This window comes from Oryctolagus cuniculus, chromosome 9 (assembly GCF_051225735.1).
Source record: "Oryctolagus cuniculus isolate XC-2025 breed Fujian yellow rabbit chromosome 9, ASM5122573v1, whole genome shotgun sequence".
Lineage (NCBI taxonomy): Eukaryota > Metazoa > Chordata > Mammalia > Lagomorpha > Leporidae > Oryctolagus > Oryctolagus cuniculus.
The window spans coordinates 9,816,614-9,837,741 of NC_142875.1; the positions used below are offsets into that span (position 1 = coordinate 9,816,614).

General features: G+C 43.1%; 1 protein-coding gene across 2 annotated transcripts in view; it reads right to left on the reverse strand.

The window, feature by feature from the left end:
• Positions 1-3,216: 3,216 nt before the first annotated feature.
• ERCC5 (ERCC excision repair 5, endonuclease) overlaps positions 3,217-21,128 on the reverse strand; it is a 30,141-nt gene continuing 12,229 nt past the window's right edge. The window contains exons 6-15 of one of the 2 annotated variants that reach the window (XM_051850455.3): positions 20,030-20,173; positions 17,668-17,875; positions 16,253-17,356; positions 12,003-12,250; positions 11,531-11,650; positions 11,182-11,395; positions 10,404-10,548; positions 6,816-7,018; positions 5,758-5,840; positions 3,217-3,890 (exon numbers count right to left, since the gene is read on the reverse strand). In XM_051850455.3, the coding sequence (XP_051706415.3) occupies positions 3,303-3,890; positions 5,758-5,840; positions 6,816-7,018; positions 10,404-10,548; positions 11,182-11,395; positions 11,531-11,650; positions 12,003-12,250; positions 16,253-17,356; positions 17,668-17,875; positions 20,030-20,173 (3,057 nt within the window). In that variant the 3' untranslated portion in view covers positions 3,217-3,302. The remainder of the gene's footprint in view (positions 3,891-5,757; positions 5,841-6,815; positions 7,019-10,403; positions 10,549-11,181; positions 11,396-11,530; positions 11,651-12,002; positions 12,251-16,252; positions 17,357-17,667; positions 17,876-20,029; positions 20,174-21,128) is intronic. The other variant, XM_089303412.1, reaches the window with a different exon arrangement.

Genomic DNA, 21,128 nt, shown 5'->3' on the forward strand with positions numbered 1-21,128 from the left:
CTACAGCTATAGGACGTCCTATGAAGTGAAGGCTGCATACCTTAGTATCACATGTCTGGGTGTGAACAGTTTTCAGAATCTAACAACTACACCAGAATGTGGGCAGCATTACTCTGCACCCAGGGATCAAATTACCATGACTCCTTCCTAACCAGACTTGAATGGGAAGGCTGAAGGATATGTCCATCTGTGCAACTGCAGGTACAACACAGGTGTGAGTCTTAGTTGCACATAAATTACTCTTGTCACTGAACACATCCTTAATATGAAGGTACTCGAGTTAACAAGACCATTATGTGTGAGGACAGCTTCTAAGAAAGACTTTACCCACATACACCACAGTGCAAACAAAGCTGAAATAAACTCTCTTTAATATACTAGACAGGACTAGGAGTCAATATATAGTTTATGATTTTAGGCCATTTATAAATGTTTTTCTATTTCCTCTTCTATAAAACAAGGATATTAAAGTCACATGCTATTTGTGGGGTACTCATAGCATCTCCAGCTTCTCACATGCAATGTCCAGCATCCAGTCAAAATTTAGCAGATAGACCAAGAAACAGACAACAGAAATAATCTCATAGGTGACTCAGATATTATTCAGCACAGATTGTAAAACAATTCTTACTAAGATGTTCAAAAAGTAGATGGCAGGAATTACACCAGAGACATGGAATATATAAAAATGAGCCAACTAGAACTGGAAAATAACAATAAATGAAAAAAAGAGCTCAGTATATGAGTTTAACAGCAAATGTAGATTAAAAAAGATGAATGAGCAAGAACATAGTTTTATAGAAAAAGGTCTTCATCTAAATCAGCTATAGGTACACCTACTTGCTTTGAAGGATATTTTTTGCTGCTGATTATTTTAAACAGGCAACCTGTCTTGTAATTTTGATTTAGAAGATTTGGGTTCAAGTCACTAGGTAGAAAAATTTGGTAAAGTCGGTTAATATCTCTAAACCTGTCTCTTCCCTTCTAAAAGGATATTTTGGGCATGGAGCTAAGGGAAAAAGAGGATAAAATGCCATGTTGTTCTATAAATGTCATACTTATGGCATACTTTTCTAATGCTCTTGATTATCTTCCTAGGCACACAGACCAACTGGAAATTAATTTCTGAAACATGTCTAGGAGTATTCAAATGCTCAGTTCAGGCCAACAAGATGAGAGAGGCAATTTTTACAGTCAACCTCAACATAACACATCCTGCTGGGCCTGGACTTTGCCTCCTGCCCTTTCTAGAAGGTTGAAATGCAGAAGTGGTAGTCACTCCATATAGACCACTCAAGCAGGCTGCCCCTGGGACTCTGAATAACTCCATCGTCCACACATCTTCACATGCTCAGAACAGTCAGCCTGCAGAGAAACACAGAATCAGTGTATTTGAACATCTCTTTGTTGCAGCAGGTTAGCCATTACCCCAGCTAGCACTGAGCAAAACGAGTGCAAATTCTCTTACTAAAGACAACAAAATTAAGCAGTTTAACAAAACTGTTATCTTTTTTTAAAAGAGTTATTTATTTATTTGAAAGGCAGAGTTACAGAGAGGCAGAGGCAGAGAGAGAGAGGTCTTCCACCTGCTGGTTCACTCCCCAAGTGGCCGCAATGGCCGGAGCTGAGCCAATCCAAAGCCAGGAGCTTCTTCTGGGTCTCTCACGTGGGTGCAGGGGCCCAAAGACTTGGGCCATCTTCCACTGCTTTCCCAGGCCATAGCAGAGAGCTGAATAGGAAGTGGAACAGCCAGGGCTCAAACTGGCACCCATATGGGATGCCAGCACTGCAGGTGGCAGCTTTACCCACTACACCACAGCACTGGCCCTACAAAACTGTTTACCTTAACTACAAAATATCTATGCAGAAAACTCCCAATTACCATTTGCATTGAGTTTTGGCAATAACATGAAAAAAACATTTGCTCTTACACACACACCACCACCACCACCACCACCACCACCACCAAAAATATTGTGCTTCAAATATCTGCAGAGAAAAGCAGTATTAAGCAAAGATCTGAGTTAATTTATGTGGCAGTTGCTATTGACTTTAGAAGAAAGCTGCTACAGAGGACAGAGAAGCAGAGACGGATTGGAAATGAGGAAGAAACACTGAGCATACAAAGCAGCAGCTGGGGCTGGGTCTGTGAGGCACTTGGTTAAAAAATAAATATAAATGCAAGCCCAGAAAACACAGCTAGGAGGCCTTCAAAGATGCTGCAAAGTATCTCTTTGTAGTTGTTTTCTTTGGTGAAAATTTCAATTTGAAGGCTGGGGATGAAAAATCCAAAAAGATGGAAATATAAGGGTACTTCAAAAAGTTCATGGAACATGGAATTATAAAATAAGCTTACTTTGCAGCAAAACAATCTTGAAAATCCATGCATATTCAGAATGATCATCAGAAGGGTGTATTGTGAAAGAACTATGCCTGGATTTCAAACTAGTTTTGCATCAAAATAAACTTGTCTTTTAATTCAAATTTTCCAAGGACTTTTTGAAGTGAAGACACAGAAGGTACTTTTGAAGGCAGAAGACCCCAAGCTCAAAGTAACTGGAAGCAACCCTCTGCTCAGATTGTTTTTAGTCCTAAGTAACCAGGAGCTTGGGACTCACTCTAGTGAGGTCTGGGCAGGAGCAACCTTCCTGTGCCCTGAACACCCAGCTGTCAGCAACAATAACCCCAGCAGGCCGCTCCTACAATGGTCCCACCTGCACCTGAGGCCCTGAGCCTCCAAGGCCACTTTACTCAGAAGTCAGCTTCTGAAGACAGACGAAGTAGCTTTAAGGCCAAACAGCATGGTACAGAGGTTCATACTCAGGTAAAGATCACAGGTAGGAAGATGCCTCTTATTTAGGATTCCCAATTATGGTTACATTATCGAAATATGTTCCAGTAGTAAGGCCCCCCACCGCCACCCCCGCTATCCTTTTGAGTAGACCCTGAGGGAAACCAGGAGGCAGTGGGGAGCAGGGCTGGAGATGCCCGCACAGCCAGTGCTGTGGGCTGTCTAGGGAAGGCAGGTGGAGGGTGAGTACCGACCAACATGAACCCGTTCTTCTTTGCCACGTAGGCAGAAAGCAGCACAGGTGATAAGGCAATGGAGTGAGAGACGAAGTCTGTGAACACAAAGACAAGCTCAGAAAACACTAGAGAAACACATAACTGTCAGGACAATGTCTGTTTTTAAAAAACACACACTAAACACCAAGACCGATTGCAATGGCATTTAATTTCATGATGCCCTCACAACAAATTCATTACAAAATGTTATCCCCCTCGAGAACACGTATGTGAAATCAGGTTTTCCTTTTCCTCCCCCGTGCGCTTCTCAGCCTCCTCCTCTTCTTCCCAAACACAGGCCTGGCTGTCACCAGGACGGTCCCGGCCTCCTCTCCGTCCCCATCGCTGGAGCTGCAGGTCGTGGCACCTCCGTCCCGGGCACGCGCATCTCTGGCCGAGCTCTGCCACGCTGAAGGGCTGCATGTGGACTCCTTTGCTGTTTTCCTTTGCGTGCTGACTGGAGATAAACGCTCCGCGTCCTCACCGGAACAGGTGTCAGAGGACTCTGAGAGGTAGGCATCCCCCAGAAATCCACCAGCCTGACTCTCGTGGGCAGAAGCTGAAAGCCTCTTTCTTTTCAGGCTTGACGGCTCCTCCAGTTTCCTCGCTGTGCTTCTCTTCTGGCTTGCTCCTTCTGCCTTATCAAGCATCTCAAATTCTTTCTCCATAGCAACAGAGACTGCTTCTAGCTCACTGGCTACTTCTTCCCTTTCTTTCCGCAGCATACACGTCACAGCTCTGTTTAATCTCTGGCTCTTAATACGTTTGGCTTCTTGCTTCTCCTGTTGGGCTAATCTAAAGAAAGAGTCGATTCGCAGCTGTGTCTAAAAAATAAAGTAAAATAAATCAAACAAGTAAATAAAGTTTGTAAATCCAACAAACACAGTGGATTGCTACTTCAGACAATACTAAGTTATTATCATCTCCCAACGACTCACTGGAAGGAATCTAAATCATACTTAAAACATTACTTGCACCAGCTCTGTCAGCTCAATCCTCAATTTCCATCTCACATATATCATCTTTTCACAGGTACTTCAAAGAGTATTAAATACTTTTCTGTAGACAGATATGTTGTTTTGGAACAGCACAATTTCATGAGGTCTGTTTCTAAGTCATACTGTGGTCTTCTTTCAAAACCATTATTTTCAGGAGGGAGGTTCAGAGTACATATTAGGAACAGTAAGACCTACTCATGCCTTTTGTTCACCAAGTACACGTTGAGAAAGATACTCGTAAGAATTAGTTATATATGAGAAGAGTTATATGCCTAATACTCTTCACAGCATTATTTATAAAAACCTGAAAATCAAAGATCAAGCAAGTGCAGTGAACTAAGTAATTTAAAACTCTTTGATGAAATTACATAAAATCAAAGAATCTGATCATCTGAAATTATAAAAAGTATGCAATAAAAAAAACCTTATGCTACTAACCAGAGGGGATTTTAGATTTATCAGGCGCTATATGTACATGGTAACAAGAACATGTGAGAAAAATAAAATAAACCTAACATTAATGTCTGTGTTAGAGGAGACAATGAGTAGTTTTAATTTATTTTCTTCACTTTCCAGTTTTGGAGAAATAAACTGAGAATGAGTTCTATCATGAAAAGGAAGAAAAGTGTATAATAAAACTTATCTGAAATTACAGATTAACCAGTTACTATGCCACATAGTTTTCTTTCTCAGCAGGCTTATAAGGTTTCCAATAGATAAGGTCATCAGACAAGGAGAAATTAACCAAACCTAAACAAAACTAACTTAATCATCCTACAAGAGACGCTCTCGGGTGGGCATTTAACCTAGCAGTTAAGACTCTCGCTGAAACACACAGCCCACAGTGGAGCACCCGGGTTTGACCCTGCTCCAGTTCCTGACTGTGGCTTCCAGCTCATGTCGCTCCTGGAGGCAGAGATGGTGGCCCAGAGACTGCCTCCCTGTGGAAGACGAAGATGGAGATCCCACTCCTGGCTTCAGCCCCTCCCCAGTCATCGGAAGTGAGCCAACGATGAGCGCTCCTTCCCTCTCTGCCTCTCAAACAGATTTTCAAAAAAATTTTGTTGTGGTTCAAAAGTGTTTGATCTAAAAGATACGGTCTCATTTCTGCTAGATAGTTTCTATATATCAGTGTTTTGTGAATTGCTTCTGAGGTGGGAAAACGCTTGTTGTTTTTAAGTAGGAACATCAGCAGACAGAGCAAGGCATAATTACTTAATACAGGGCAACTGAGGGCCATAAGAGAGGCCTTTTTTCTCCTGAAAAATTTCTCCTACTGATACCCAACAATGACTAAACTTCTACCTTTAAAGATTCAATACAAAATTTAAAAGTGCGAAAGCACCTGGAGAGACTTCAATGCTCAGAACTGTTTTGACGTGGACACTTCCTAAGCTTTGAGGAAATAACTCTGAAGGAGTAATATATTTAATCAGAAACACCCTAGTATGGAATCAATTATTAGATCTTATTTTTTCTAAGTCACAATGAAAAGGTACACCCAAGTGCAGCCCTAAAAGTGATGTTAGAAAATGAAAACAAAGTCCAATTTTTCTCTTTTTCTATTTTCCTGTGTTCTGTTACCTAACGTGCCCTAATTTCTAAGGATCTCGTCGGGCTTTGGCAGCTGCCAGCCACAGCCTTCTGAAGTTGACTCTTCATCCGGCGTGAGGGACCAGCCCTCTGCGATTACCTGCTGGACATTCAGTTGCTTTAAAACCGGAAGCAGAGATTCATCCGTCTTACTCCTGTTCCAACCGAAGTACCGCTGGCAGAATCTGCAGGCAGTTAAGACTGACAAAGTTTGAAACACTTCTAAAAAGATTTAAGCAAGTGATGATGAATAGGAAGGTCCCAGGAACCCACCTTTGCTTTCATTCCCCCCATCTGCAAAAATCTTCAAATTTATAAAGATCAGAACACACCTTCCAGCACAACTATCTAGCACTATGTTCTTTTCAGTTCTCTAAAACAAACTCAGTTCTCATTTTAGGACATCAAAGATCTGGAAAAATGTTAACCTACAACAAAAACAAACTTCAGATATCCTATATAATTCTTTAAGAGAAAAAAATTAGACTAATTCTAATGCATGTTTATAAATTTCTATCCAAACCATTATATAAATGCACAGAAAGGAAAACCAGTAAAAAAAAGAGAGGGTCAAAATTAATCATCTTCTCCAATTCTTTCGGAATACTACGTGGTTCTATATGAGTGCAACCACAGTTTCTTTCAAAGATCCTCTTTTTAGACTAAGAAGAGGGGAAAGAACACTAAAGAGTCTTGGATAAATGGGATTTAAAAAAATGATCCAAGTTCCTGTTGTGTAAATTCTACACCTAACTCATATTTGGCTCAATGTTTCTTGTTTTTAGAAGTAAAAGGATGGGGTCAGCGCTGTGGCGTAGCAGGTAAGGCTGCCGCCTGCAGTGCCAGCATCCCATATGGGCACCGGTTCTAGTCCCAGCTGCTCCACTTCCAATCCAGCTCTCTGCTACGGCCTGGGGAAGCAGTGGAAGATGGCCCAAGTCTTTGGGCCTCTCCACCTGCATGGGAGATCTGGAAGAAGCTCCTGGCTCCTGGCTTCGGATCAGCACAGCTCTGGCTGTTGCGGCCAATTGGGGAGTAAACCAGCGGACGGAAGACCTCTCTTTCTCTCTCTCTGTAACTCTGACTTTCAAATAAATAAATAAATCTTAAAAAAAAAAAAAAAAAAAAAAGAAGAAGAAGAAGAAGAACTAAAAGGATATTCCCGAATCTTGTCCGGATCAGGCTTCCCCCACAGGAAGGCTCCCTTGGAGTCATCCACCACAGGTTTCAGGTAAGCTTCCGCCACAGCAGGGTTCGGAAAACCAGGGGCGAGTTGCAACTTCCGTAACTTTTTTTTCACTTTGGTGTCATGGGGGTTAGGCCTTATCTTCTGATTTTTTTGAGCCTCCTGCCACCACTCTCTATAAGGCAAAGGAAACGATTATTTCCAAAGCAGTAAGTAGTCCGTGCACTGTAGATAAAGAGTCAAAGCTGGGAACTGTAAAGTCAAGTCCTAACTCTGAAATAAATCATATGATGTAGAGAATTTTAATTTTACTGCATTAATTATAAAGTACCTAGATGTACAGGAAAGGTAAAAACACTGCAATCCTATTGGGAGACTGACAAAATATTTTACACGCCCCACAGCAGGGGGGTCCCGTCACTCCCCTCACCTCACACATGAAGAACCTGTGCTGAAGATTTCACAGCTGGAACGGGACACCAGACCCTGACGATCTGCCTGCGGAGCCCACGCTCATAATTATGATACCACAAGGCTCACGACTTCTCTGCTCACTTCTCAGCAGCGAAACCGAATTCTCTATTATTCACCCCAAATCCAAGACTGGATTCACCCCAAATCCAAGACTGGACCCAAGACTGCTTAATAAAACGTAAAAACGTCCTGAGCATGCTACATTTTAAAAATGCAGAACCTGACTCCACATAAAGCATGACCTCCAATTTGGGGGTCGGGAGAGGGTGGAGAAGGCAAAAGGAAAAGAGAATACTTAAAAGCGTAAATACTATTATTTTCCTTTGTACTAGGCAATATTCTGAAGGAGAATAAAGATAGCTGTTGTTTTCTTCTTTATATGCTTTTTCCAGTATTTTCCACTCTGAGATTAAGTTATGACGGCAGGTTAACGACAGCCCCACACGCTTGGACACTCCTCCCCTGGAGTCAGGTGGGCAGTGGGACTGACAGGAAGGAGGTGGTACTGCGCCACGCCCACAAGATGGTCCCTTCCACGTCCTGTCTCTTCCAGCTGACCCCGAGGAGGCCCAAACCCGTGCAGAGGACCCAAAGCCCGTGGCCCACAGTCCAGCTGAGCTCCCAGCTGACACCACCACGCGCCACCCGTGTGCTAAGCTCTCTTACAGGAATCGTCCGGCTCAGATGAGTGGAACAGAAATGAGACCCGCCCAGCAGCCCGACCTAAACTTCAGATTTATGGGCAAAATCAATGACTGTTGCTATTTGAAGCCACTGAGGTTTAGGGTAGTTGTAATGCAGCAACAGGTAATCAGAAAAACTTATTCAACTAGGAAAAAATAAATGGCATAAAAATTAAAAATATAAACATTATCCTCATCAATCCACACACTCGATAGAACCTTAAGGAACAAGAAACACCTGCACCTCCTGTTCTCCGGCAGCACCCACCTGCTGTTTCACCACACCAGTGCAGGAGTGCCATCTAGTGTTCCTAAAGACTAATTGCAGCCTTCCTTGTATTAAAATACAACAATAATCTTTAACTTTTTCTTCCAAGAGTACCCCGAGGGATACCTACAATTCTCTCCCACTTTACTTTTGAATCTTTGTCTTTGAAATAGTAATCATGATTGCCAGCTGGGAGAATCAGCACGGCTCACCATGAGCTAGCCAAGGCCGAAGGCTTACAGCAAGAGACTCAGGCATTTAACAACCACATGAAAGGACAGCACTGGTCCACCATCTCAGCTGTATGGGAGAGGTTGCATCTGTGATGAACGTGAAGGATTCAGGCTCAGGTCCAGGCAGAAGGGAGGCGGCAGGGAATCACTGCTACTCTGTACCAGTCATTTTAGGGTTACTTGGAAATTTGGAGCCAGTTTTGTAAGATATTCTCTTTCCTCAAGAGAATCCAAAGTTTTACTTGAAATCTCTCCAGATTTAAATGCTGGTAGCCAATTCCAAAGTAAAGCTCTAGAGAAGAGCACACTGTGTGGGCCAGGACCCAAGTAGCTCCACTCTAACGGAGCGATGAGCCAGAGAAGATGGGTGCAGAAAAGAGGGTGATCCAGCACTCCCAAGGTCACTGGCTTCCCATCACTCTTCCTGCATTTTACTGCTGTGGTCCTAAACCAAAGGCAGAAACCACCAAAGCTGCCTAAAAAATGTAAACAGCAAGAACTGAGCTAAACTCTTTAACAAAGAAGGTGTAATCAGGCCATTCACTAAACAAGAAGGGCAAATTGTCAATCAATGTGAAAAATTCATTTTCACTAGTAATTAGGCAACCAACTGAAAAGTCAGAGGCCACTGCCACTCACCCTGAAATAATATTTAGGCAAGAACACAAAGATAGACATGTAAGGATACTCAAATCTGTTATACTCTTTTTAAAAAAAGAAAAAATAGGCACTCGGTCAAATTAATCACGAAAGACCCACAAAAGACTACTTGGAGTCATTAAAAGAATATCATAAATCTATACATTTTTGATAATATGCCTTGTCCTATCACCAAACAAGTTGCAGGTAACATAAAAAGTATACAGCATCACTCAATCTTGTAAGAAAGTGTAACACACACACTCACACGTATATGAGTGTACCTATGCACAGAGAAGTCTAACATTACATACAGCAGAATGTTAATTGTACTCCTAACAAGTCTGTACTTTATTTCAGTGTTTCTGACCACTGATACCTCAGCCAAGAACATTCCTATTTTTCAGACACAGGAGATGTAACTGGAGAGAAGTCTAAAGGATCATTAAATCAACTCCCATCAAAAAGCTGCATGTGAGAGCTGAAAGATGCCATCACAACCTGTGACTATACCAAAACCCACTGAACTGCACACTGTAAAACTATGAATTTTAAGGCATTGAATTAAATTTCAATGTTTCTTCCAAACTGCCATTGAGGGCAACCCTTGAGAAGGAACTACTTTCATAGACATACTCCCAACTTCTATCAACTCAGATTCTCCAAAATCCAAGCAACGTACCCCAAGTACTGCAGGCCTCGGGATTCGGGATGGAACAAGACTCCTCCACTGAACACATCCCAGAGCTCGCCAGGTGAGAACAGCCAGCCTGGCTGTGAAGGTCCTGGCATTGTACCCCCACGTCCCTTTCTGGCTGACCTCCCTCGCAACACTGCACACACAGATCTTCCATTACGTTTGCTGCCCCGTCACTCACAACAGCAAGGGGCCCCCTTAAGGGCGCTGCCCATGACTTCCTCATCTTTCGTATCCACAGGGCTAGCACAGAGCCTGGCACATAGCAGCCCCTCGATAAATGTCTGAACAATGACATGACAGCTTCCGTACTCCTGCAGAACTCACAGGGCTGACTCTGTCGAACCGCTGATGGGCATCACTAAAACAAGCGATTCATTCTTATTTCCTTGGAACTCTTGAAAAGACCTTTTTAACAACAACAAAAATTTTAGTAACCCCTACTGAAACCTCCTGCTTTTTCTCAGTGAAACTCGGTTTGTGATAGTTTATGATGTAAGTCACCATTTTATTTAATAATTTGGGTATGTATATAAATATCGAAATGAAAGAAATAGAGAACTTACGAAAATTTGACAAGAGGTTCCAGGCCATGCCCAGGGAATTCATTGAGAATTTCCATGGCTGTTACACAACCCACAGTTGGTATCCCTTCCGTGTAATCACTCCCAAGCAAATAGGCCAAATTTATTAATTTGTTCCGGTCCAATCCTGTAAAAGTAACAATTATCCTTAAAAATTGTTTAACAAAAACGTATTGCATAACATTTAGAAGCATTCTATGTGAACCTACATGTACACGTTACGGGGGTACCTCAAAAAGATCACGGCAAACATGAAATTAAAAAGGTAAGTTTATTTTGGTGGAAAAATGTTTTGAAATCCATCATAATGCACATTTTCCACGAATGTTTCATAAATCCTCTTACAACAGCTAAAGATCTCTCTATTTGAAACCAGGTGATTTTCCGAGTGGCATACCGGTAAGACGTCAGCGCCTGCAACACCCACACAACCCCATGAGCAGGAGGCCTCCCACCTGCTTCCCCCACTCCAGCACCCGGGGTTCACTCTGGAGAGCTCAGGTAACTACTCGAAGTCCAACCGCATCGGATTGTTAGCAAACACCAGAGAAAAGCCTAACTCTACGTGGATTTTAATGTCTTAGTTCTCATTTTTAACAATTCTATTCCTCTCTATAAACCAAAGGTCACTTCTATGGAAACCTGTGTTAATCACACCTCTATCGTTTCCATTCTTGTCCCAAAGTACCTCCTGGGAAGGAATTCGGAAGGGGAATCCCAGCAAGTCCAGGCCCCACAAATTATATTTCTGGCGTCTTACCTAATTGGTTGTGGAAGTCCACATACTGGTAATATTCTACAAACTTGTTTTTATTAAAAAAGTTTTTGTAGACGTGCCGCGCTCCGAACAGCCAGATATCACTGTCGTCGGTGATGGTTCCGGAAGTCTGGTCCGTGAGGTCCAGGATGGCGCACTGCGCCTCGGCCTCCATGGGCGCCTCCACGTAGGGAATGCCGAACAGGCGCAGGAGTTCCTGAAATGCAGACGCACGGCGGGTGGCCCCGAGAGCGGCACTGCCCGGCGCTCACCACAAGGGGGCGCCGCGTGCTGGGCGCTCCCTGGGGAGTCTGAGCAAGGGGCTGTTGAAAGCCTGGGGTGAGCCCCTCACCTGGCTTTCCAGAAACATCTGTCCTGTGACAGTGGCAGCGACCCGTTCTTGCTGCTGCTTCTGAGCCTTCAGTGAATTCTGCTGCGCTAAGAGGTCGTTCTCCAGAGTTTCCAGCTCTTCCTAGGAAGTAATTTTTCCCTTGTAGGTAATTATATTAATAATCCAATTTAAGTTGGCTGCAGAAGTCTGCACTTAGTCTGACCGAAATTACCAACAAACCTTTTCTTGTAATAAAGCATACCACTCGGACTCCTGAGCAAGATTCTGTAATACTTGCATCTTCTTGAGCTCCCTCACTAAATCACAGGAAAAACGGGCTGCACCCAAGACAGTAACCCACATAAAAAAGGGCAATCAGGAACAGGAAGATGTACTGCAAATGGCTAACACTATTAATCTAGCACCTCCTTATTAATTCAAAAGCTACTTAGCTTGGCTTCCCTAGCAATAAAACACAATGTAACATTATTACCAAATCAATATCTTGCCATTCATTGAAGGAATCTTCTGTATCCTTTTCATGTTCTTCATGGGGCTCAATATCCAAGTCCTTGCTTTCAGAGTGGTCCCTTGGGAGGCTCTCGGTATCCCCAGTGGCTTCTTCATCCTTAGCTCCCATTGGCACCATGTCCCCTTGTTCAGAGGGAGGCCTGGAAGCTTCATTCGATTCAGTTTGAACTTCGTCCTCACTGATCCCACCCTGCACTTCAATGAAACTTCCTGTAGCAAAATAATGAAGTCATTTCAACCACAACTGAAATCACCCTGAAACCACCAAGAACTTTATGAAGTCCCAAAAAGAGAAATAATTGGATAAATTAAAAGCATATAATGCTAACATTACTATGAAACGAATTTAAACACAAATGTCTGTAAATCAATTACACTGATACCATCTTTGAAAGCAGGAACAAAGGGGCTGGTGGCATGGCATAGCAGGTAAAGCCGCCACCAGCAATGCCAGCATTGCATATGCCAGTCCATGTCCCAGCAGCTTCACTTCTGATCCAGCTCCCTGCTAACAGCCTGGGAAAAGCAACGGAAATGGCCCAAGTGTTGGGGCCCCTGCCACACAGCGGGGAGATCTGGATGAAGCTCCTAGCTCCTGGCTTTGGCCTGGCCCAGCACTGGCCTCTGTGGCCCTCAGGCCCTGTAGGGAGTGTCTCTACAGCTTGCTGTCTCTCCCTTTCCCTCTGTAACTCTTTCAAAATAAATGAATACATCTTTTTTTTTAAATTCTGGGAACCAAACCCAAGATTTATGTGTTAGCTTTATAAAAATATGTTCTATGTCAATTAGTACTGTTTCTAAAACTTCAAAAAGGAGAATTACTAAAGTAGACACACAATTAGGGAGGCGGTGTGTTTTTAGGCTCTTTCACTATGCACACAGCCAACGCCCTGACAGCAGCAAGAGTCCCAGATAAGCTCCCAGGAGAGACAGTTCTTCCTCATCTGCTTTCCTTGCCCCTCTCCTGTCATCTGTTCCTTACAAATACTTACTGGCTCCCTTCCTTCCTTTCTTTCGGGTGAGGGAGGCTGGCGTGGCCTGTCCAGCTGGGTTGGGCAAGACAAGCAGGACAGAGGTGGTGGCTGGAACTCTCAGGGTTCTGGGGCCCTGCACTGGAGCCACCAGCTGGGACAAGGAGGAGGCCAGCGTGGTGAGAGGCAGCTACGTGGATAAGGTAAGTAAATATGCTGAAGACAACAGGAGCCAAGTTTCTTACTGTCAGGGGAGTTAAGCAGAGGGCATGCATGAATCCTGTGGTGGTGGATTGAAATGAAAGGTATCAGTGTGTAGTAGGTAAAGCTGACACCTGCAAAGCCAGCATCCCATATGGGCACAGGTTAGAGTACCAGCCGCTCTGCTTCCAATCCAGCTCCCTGCTAATAGCCTCAGAAAAGCAGCAGAAGATGGCCAAAGCATGTGTGCACCCACATGGAGACTCAGATGAAACTCCTGGGCCAGGCTGAAGATCCCCCTCTGTCTTTGTGTCGCTCTGTAACTTTCAAATAAATCTTTAAAAAAATGTCTATGTGACCTTGTGAATTTTAATAGAAGATAACTACACAGAAATATAATTTGTGGGGCCGGCATTGTGGCATAGCAGATAAAGCTGCTGCTGCAATGCCAGCATCCTATATAGGTTCCAGTCCCAGTCCCGGCTGCTATACATCCAATCCAGCTTCCTGCTGATGTGCCTGGGAAGGCAATGAAGAATGGCCCAGGTCCTTGGGCCCCTGCACCCATGTGGGAGCCCTAGCATCAGCCTGGCCCAGTCCCGGCTGTTGCAACCATTTGGGGAGTGGACTTGCAGATGGAAAATCTGTCTCTACCTCTCTCTGTAACTCTGCTTTTCAAATGAATCAATTTTTAAAAAAATGAAACAGATCTGTACACACATGCACAGTGTACATGTGTGCATGCTCATGTGTGTACAGAAACATTCCTACTATCATGGAGAAGGCCTGAAACAATGACACCCCCACACACCCAGGGACAGTGCGCACACCCAGCACCCAGCCTGTGGTTTCTAAGCAGGCTCCACTGAAAGGAACAAGCACTTCTTGGAGAAAAAAGGCTGGTTCCATGACCAGGGCTGAGGGAGTACAAGATGAAGTCTGGAATATCTGGGCCTTACAGTAAGGAAATGTTCCAAGTATCATAGGTGAATTGTTCAGACAGGAGTCAGCTTGAAGGGCTCTCCAGGGGCCAAAGCTGAGACAAATCAAGGGCAAAGTCAATCATGATAGCTTTGGATTACAACTCACTAAACAAAACAGGCATTCAGGAGTCCACAGTGGTTAAAAGTGTAAGTGGAGGAGAAGAGAGATCTTCCTTAGAGTTGGATGCCAACTAATAAATTCATAAGGAATAATGGAGTTAGAAAACCATCATTTGGCACCATCATAGTAACAATTTATTCAGATGAAAACCATCAATGGATACTAAAATATGTATGTATGTTCAGGAAAATAAATTTACCTAGCCCCAAATATTCCTGCCCTCAATCTTCTGATTCAGGGGCCAGAGTTGTAACTTAGCCAGTTAAGCCTCTTTCCATGATGCCAGCATTTCATATGGATGCCGGTTTGAGTCCTGGCTGCTCCACTTCCAATCCAGCTCCACGTAATGTGCCTGGGAAAGCAGAAGATGACCCATGTGCTTGGGCCCCTGCAGGCACGTGGGAGCCCCTGATGGACTTCCTGGCTGCTGGCTTCCACCTGGCCCAGCCTGATGGTTATAGCCATCTGGGGAGTGAACCAGTGGATGAAGATCCTTCTCTCTCTGTAACTCTGCCTTTCAATTCAAATAAGCAAATATTTTAAAAATATATTGATTAATTACTAAAGAGAAATATTAAGTTTTTAAAGTGGAGAAACCTGGCAGATACCAGGGAATAAACTGTGTTTGTGTATAGCTGATTTCTGTTATTTACAGAAGTTAATGGTCTATAAAGTCACTGTAAACTCTAAATTACTCAATACTGAGTCATTGCTCCTAGAATATACTTATATATATTTATTATATATTTATATAATATATTGTTATATATTAATATATAATCATATGAATCCTAAAATAATCCATCTCAGCAGATTGTATTTTCTTTATTTTTCTGAACATGGTTCAGAAGTGTTAAGTGAATTTACTGAGGTGACCCCATTAAACAGGTGCCAGAGTTTAGATTCAAACTCGGTCCAAGTGGCTGAGGTCTACACTGCACTGCCCCTGCCTCCATCCCCTGTGCATTTCCATGGCAGCACTGAGCAAGGCAGAATATTGCCTCGCTCAAGCTCAGCAGGGGATGGCAACTCAAATTAGTTCCCATTCTGCAAACGTCCACAAATGACCACAAAGACAACAGAGTGAGTACTGATTCTGGGGTTGCAGAAACAATTTAATGAGTAGGCAACTGTCCAAATATGGAATCTAAAAATAAAAAAGATTAATGGTGTACACATTTGTTTAAATACAGAAATTTATAAATTTATCAATATTTAATACACATACAAAGAGTGACAGTGACAAGAAGAGAAAAGAGAGATTAAAGCAAGTATGGTAAAAATGCCAGCCCCCCACGATACTGGATGAAAGAATCAGAATGTTTTGTAACATCCTTTCAACTTTGTCAAGTTTATGATTATTCCAAATAAAAACTTGAAGAAAAATCTAGTAGGAATCTTGGGCATTGCCTCCCTTTAAAAACAACAGATGCAAGAGTTCGGTGCAGCATTTAAGATGCTACTTGAGAAGCCTGCACCCCACATCAAAGTGCCTGGGTTCACGTCCCAAGGCCCTCTTCTGACTCCAGCTCCCTGCTATTGCACAACCTGGGAGGCACCGGCTGGTTCAAGTATTTGGGCCCCTGCCATCCATGTGGGAGAGTGGGATTGAGTTCCTGACTCCTGGCTTCGGTCTGGCTCAGCCTTAGATATTATGGGCATCTGAGGCATGAAGGTTTCTATCTGCCTTTCAATAAATAAAAAATAAATTTACAAAAATAAAACAATAATAACAACCAAAAACATAGCCAAGCAGGAAGGGTCAAGGTTCCAGTTCCAGCTGTGTTTCCCTGGAAAACTCATTTCACCTTTCTTTCCGAGTCTCTAGTTCTCATCTGTAAAAAGTGGGAAGACGACTACTCCAAAAGGTCTCTCAGCTCCTACAGATGTGAAGTCCTACCACCACTCCATATCTCTGAAAGAGCACAGCACCTACCATCAGATTCACTCTCGTCAGAGTCGATAGCCCCTGGTTCCACGGACTTGGGGAACGAAATGGAACCCGGGCCTGGAGATCCAACTGTCTCCTGTTGTTGGAGGATTTTTAGGAAATTGTCATTCTCTTCTGCATTAAGTGATTCTGCATCTTTTGAGTGACCTATCACCTCTGAAGGCACACTTATTAGGTCACTCACTTCTGGTGAACTGACAGCGCCAATGACTTCAGACACAGGATTTTGTTCACATTTTGTTTCTTCATCACTAGAAAGAATAGAGGAATCAAATTTCCTCTCAGATGGGGAGAGATCTTTCTGCAGCTCCAGTTCTTTGGCAGGTGTCCCATTCCTGGATACAGATCCTGTGCTTGCTGGAGCCACCAGGGTCGGGAGCCCAGGCGCATCACTGGGCAGAACCACTGTGTTCTCTGAAGGAAGTGGATCTCTTCTATCCTTAACTGCAGACCCATCACTTGTCTGAAAAGCTTCGTTCACCACAGGAACGAATGATTTTTGTTCTTTTGGAGCATCAGACTCGCTGCCTTCAGAACAGACAGCAGTTGACAAATGAGCTGAGCCTGGCAGCTCTCGCTCACTTTCAGTGCTGGCTACGCACTCCTCTACAAAGGTCACACTGGCTGAAGGCTGGACAGCGGTAGACAGCACTCCTTTTTTATCTCTCACTTCAAGACCTTCGTCCTTTTCCTCTTTGGAACTCTTTACAGGCAGTTTTGTCACTCCTGGTCCTGCTCCCTGCACACTGTCCCCAGCACACATTTTCACGTCTTCATCCTCATCAAGGGCTCTCTGAATAGCTGACAGAGTGCGTGGAGATATGGAGCCATCGTCGCCAGCGGCAGACACCTTCCTCTCCCGGTGCTGGCTGAGACTTCCACTCTCCAGCTCCTCATCTGAGCTACTTCCCAGCATGGCAGCCTGCAGAGCCAGCAGAGTCCTTGGAGAGGGAGGGGTGGCATCAGGCTCCTTCTCCGGCTTCAGCTTTTCACATGGAGACGACTTCATGTCAAGAGACACACTGTGCACTTTGCTGGAAGAAGGCAGAGACTCTGAATCCACTTCTGCAACTTTCTTAGCTTGAATGCCTTAAGAAAAATTAAAACATTTCTCACTATGAAGTTTCAAAGTGTGACAATGCACTATCAGTCAGATGAGGACACTACTTGTCCTCATAATTAAAGTATAAATTGTATTTAATCAGAAACTAAGAATTAATTCATTGGTTAATTTTAAAGAGTTGACACCATAGTTGTTAACCCGCTAATTACTATTTTACACAACCGTCAGTATCTAAGTAGGATTTCACTTATATTATCCAAGGGTGGTAGTTCATAGAATTCAGAACAAATCCATGCTTTTGGTTTTTAGTCCTTAAATAAATGATGGTACCCAATACCTTTTATCAAGATGTAATGTGAGGTGTCTTCAGAGACCACTCTCCTGGACTCTACCTCCCTCAAAAAGCCCCCTTCCTCTTCATATTGCTTTTGGATTTGCCCTGAGTGTTGCTGGTTCATTTCCTTTTGGACATTTTCTATGTGCTGGTTTAGGTAGTTTTTTTTAAGCAAGCCTTTGAGTTGGTATTGTGAAAAATCATTGGACTCCTAAAGGCAGAACAAAGAAAATTGTTTCATATTTAATACAAACATTACAATATTTCCCAAGAGTCACATGGCTGATAAGTGGTAGGTCTGGGATCAAAAGCAGTCTGACTGATTATACTTGGTTCTATTACTATTACAATCATTACTATTACTATTATCACTTATCATTACTACTGTTATCAATACTACATTTGTAGAATGTACAGATGATATAGTGGTCCCACCTGGATGACTTAAAACTTCTAGTCTCTATCAAAACTACAGATCCAAAGAGCTGCTACTCCAAGCTATCCTACAGTCTACCAATCCCAGAGATTCTGAGGTTGTGGAAAGAAAATAAAGAAGAGCAAATTATTAAGGACTGTCTCTCTCCCACTCCTTCTCACTATTGTTTGCATAACCCAAATCCTATTTTCTCAAGTACTACACAGAGATCCTTTCAAACTCAAGAAATAAAATATCTGATAGACAGGCAGAGCCTGGATATTTCCCCTGAGATGAAAGTAAATTCATTTCTGTATATCCAAAGACCTGAGAATATCATTTCTGTGAGCCTTAATGTTTTCCTATTTTCACATTCTATGTGGAAAAACAGAAGGGAATAGTGGGAAAAGAAGCTTATTCTTTTTCATATTTCTGATATCAATTTAAGTGTTTAAAAGCCTATAGAGAGTAAAAAAAATAAATACTACATTAATTCACTATGGAAAAAATGCTGTAAAATTCATATTCTATCCTACAGTGGGCTAAAGGAGAACTATGTTAGAAATAACAGCAGTAGGGGCCGGTGTTGTGGCCCAGTGGGTAAAGCTGTCAAATGTAAACCCAGCATCCCATATGGGTGACAGTTCAAGTCCCGGCTGCTCCACTTCTGATCCAGCTCCCTGTTATTGGCTGAGAAAAGCAGTGGAAGATGGCCCAAGTGTCTAGGCCCCTGCCACCCATGTGGGAGACCTGGAGGAAGCTCCTGGCTCCTGGCTTCAGCCTACTCCAGCACTGGCTATTGTAGCCATCTGGGGAGTGAACCAATGGATGGAAGATCTCTCTGTATCTACCTCTCTCTCTGTAACTTTTTCAAAATACATGTTAATTTAAAAAATAGATGGCAATAGAAAAGGAAACAGAACTCATTCAGTAGCAACAAGAGAGCCAGTAATTAATAGCAGCATTGGCTGGTGCCGTGGCTCACTAGGCTAATCCTCCGCCTAGCGGCGCCGGCACACCGGGTTCTAGTCCCGGTCGGGGCGCCGGATTCTGTCCCGGTTGCCCCTCTTCCAGGCCAGCTCTCTGCTGTGGCCAGGGAGTGCAGTGGAGGATGGCCCAGGTGCTTGGGCCCTGCACCCCATGGGAGACCAGGAAAAGCACCTGGCTCCTGGCTCCTGCCATCGGATCAGCGCGGTGCGCCGGCCATTGGAGGGTGAACCAACGGCAAAGGAAGACCTTTCTCTCTGTCTCTCTCTCTCTGTCCACTCTGCCTGTGTAAAAAAAAAAAAAAAAAAAAAAAAAATAGCAGCATTAATTAATTAATTAATGTAGCATGATCAGAAGACATGCTCAGCAACACCCAACACAACCCAACACACCATTCCCACCCAGTGTTCTGTGGCTAACAAGTGTCCAGGAGGAAGCAGGGAATAGAGATTGAACAACGCTATGCTGTGGTAGAGGATAACTCACCTGGAATTTCAAGCCAGAGCATATTTCTGCATAGTAATTAGACTCTATATTACTATTAGTTTTCACAGACTATATCTCTCTATCTATACACATACATACACATATACATATGTACATGGTTTAAAATAACTTTCATGAACTAATCTAAGAATTGAGTCACTAAGTAAAAACTGGACACTTTCTATGTCCTGCTGAGCTAGGTGCTGTATAGGGGTACATGACAGGCACATTCCAGGACTCTATGAAAACACAGTAGGAGAAAAGACCTAGTCTTGGGCAGGAGGTCAGGAAATCTTCAAATAACAGCTTATAAAGTCAAGCTTATAAATACATGAAGTTCAGAGGCTCTTTGTATACACTTGTTATTTACTGAACAAACACTGTGTAAGTACTGCTTCTTATGATTTTCCTCTTTCTAAGGAGAAATTTTACTCTAGCTCTAAACTCTAAGTATTACCCCACTGTTCAACAATTCACCTCTGGCATTGCTTCAAATAATGTTCTTCTTCGTTTGGTAAATTCTTTCATATCAGTCAAGATCTCATGCTTTACTTCAGGTGGCAGACTGCTGAAGTCCTCAGATTCAATATCTATCGCATGAGGGTTATGAAAGAATTCTTCCTGTGAAGAATAAGATGTAATAATAGGAAATTTACATTTCACACAGGTAATACAATTCGTCACTACAGATATTTACTGTGCTGACGTCATAAACACAGTTTCACATCATCTACAACAGCCTGAACACAGTAGCACATAATTTGCAATAGGCATTGAAGTGAACAGGTAGATTAGAGAATGTATCTTTTCATTCAAATGCAGAAATACTCTCTAAGGCAACAAGGACTGTTCTAGGTTTTAGGGTACCATGGAGATCATGCCAGATAAGAGATCCCTACTCTGAAGAGTGCAGGAAGGCATACAACAAACCAGCTAACAGTAAGAAAACAGATTAACCTGATAAGACAGTGAATAAGAGAAGAGGAAGAAAAACAGATTTGTCTGATAGAGAAGACTCCATTTTTTAGGATCTGTGAGCAGGAACTCAAAACACAGCTAAGTACTGAATCAGGGACTCCAGGCTGAAGTAAGAGCAAGTGCAAAGGCCCTAGGGTATAAATGAGCCTGATACATTTGAGCAGTATTTGTAATTCCCTCAATTATTTTGCTCTTGACCTAAAATCAAAAATGAAATTAAAAATGAGAAATTCACAGACTTGGAAAAGTATAAAATTTTCCTAAATGTTAACTAAAATTTAAATAAAAAGTACTTTAAAACTCCTCATCAGGGTGGACACTGTGGTAGAGTGGGTCAAACCGCCACTTGGGACACTAATGTTCCACACTGGTGTGCAGGTCTGAGTGCCAGCTCCTCTGCTTCCGATCCAGCTTTCCACTAATGCATCCTGGGAGGCAGCATATGACAGCTCAAGTGCTTGGGCTCCTGCCACATGGGAGATCCCAGTGGAGTACTGGGCTCCTGGCTTCAGCCTGGCACAGCCCCCACTGATGTGGGTGTTTGGGAACTGAACCAGAAGATGGGAGATCTGTCTCTCCCTTTATCACTGCCATTCAA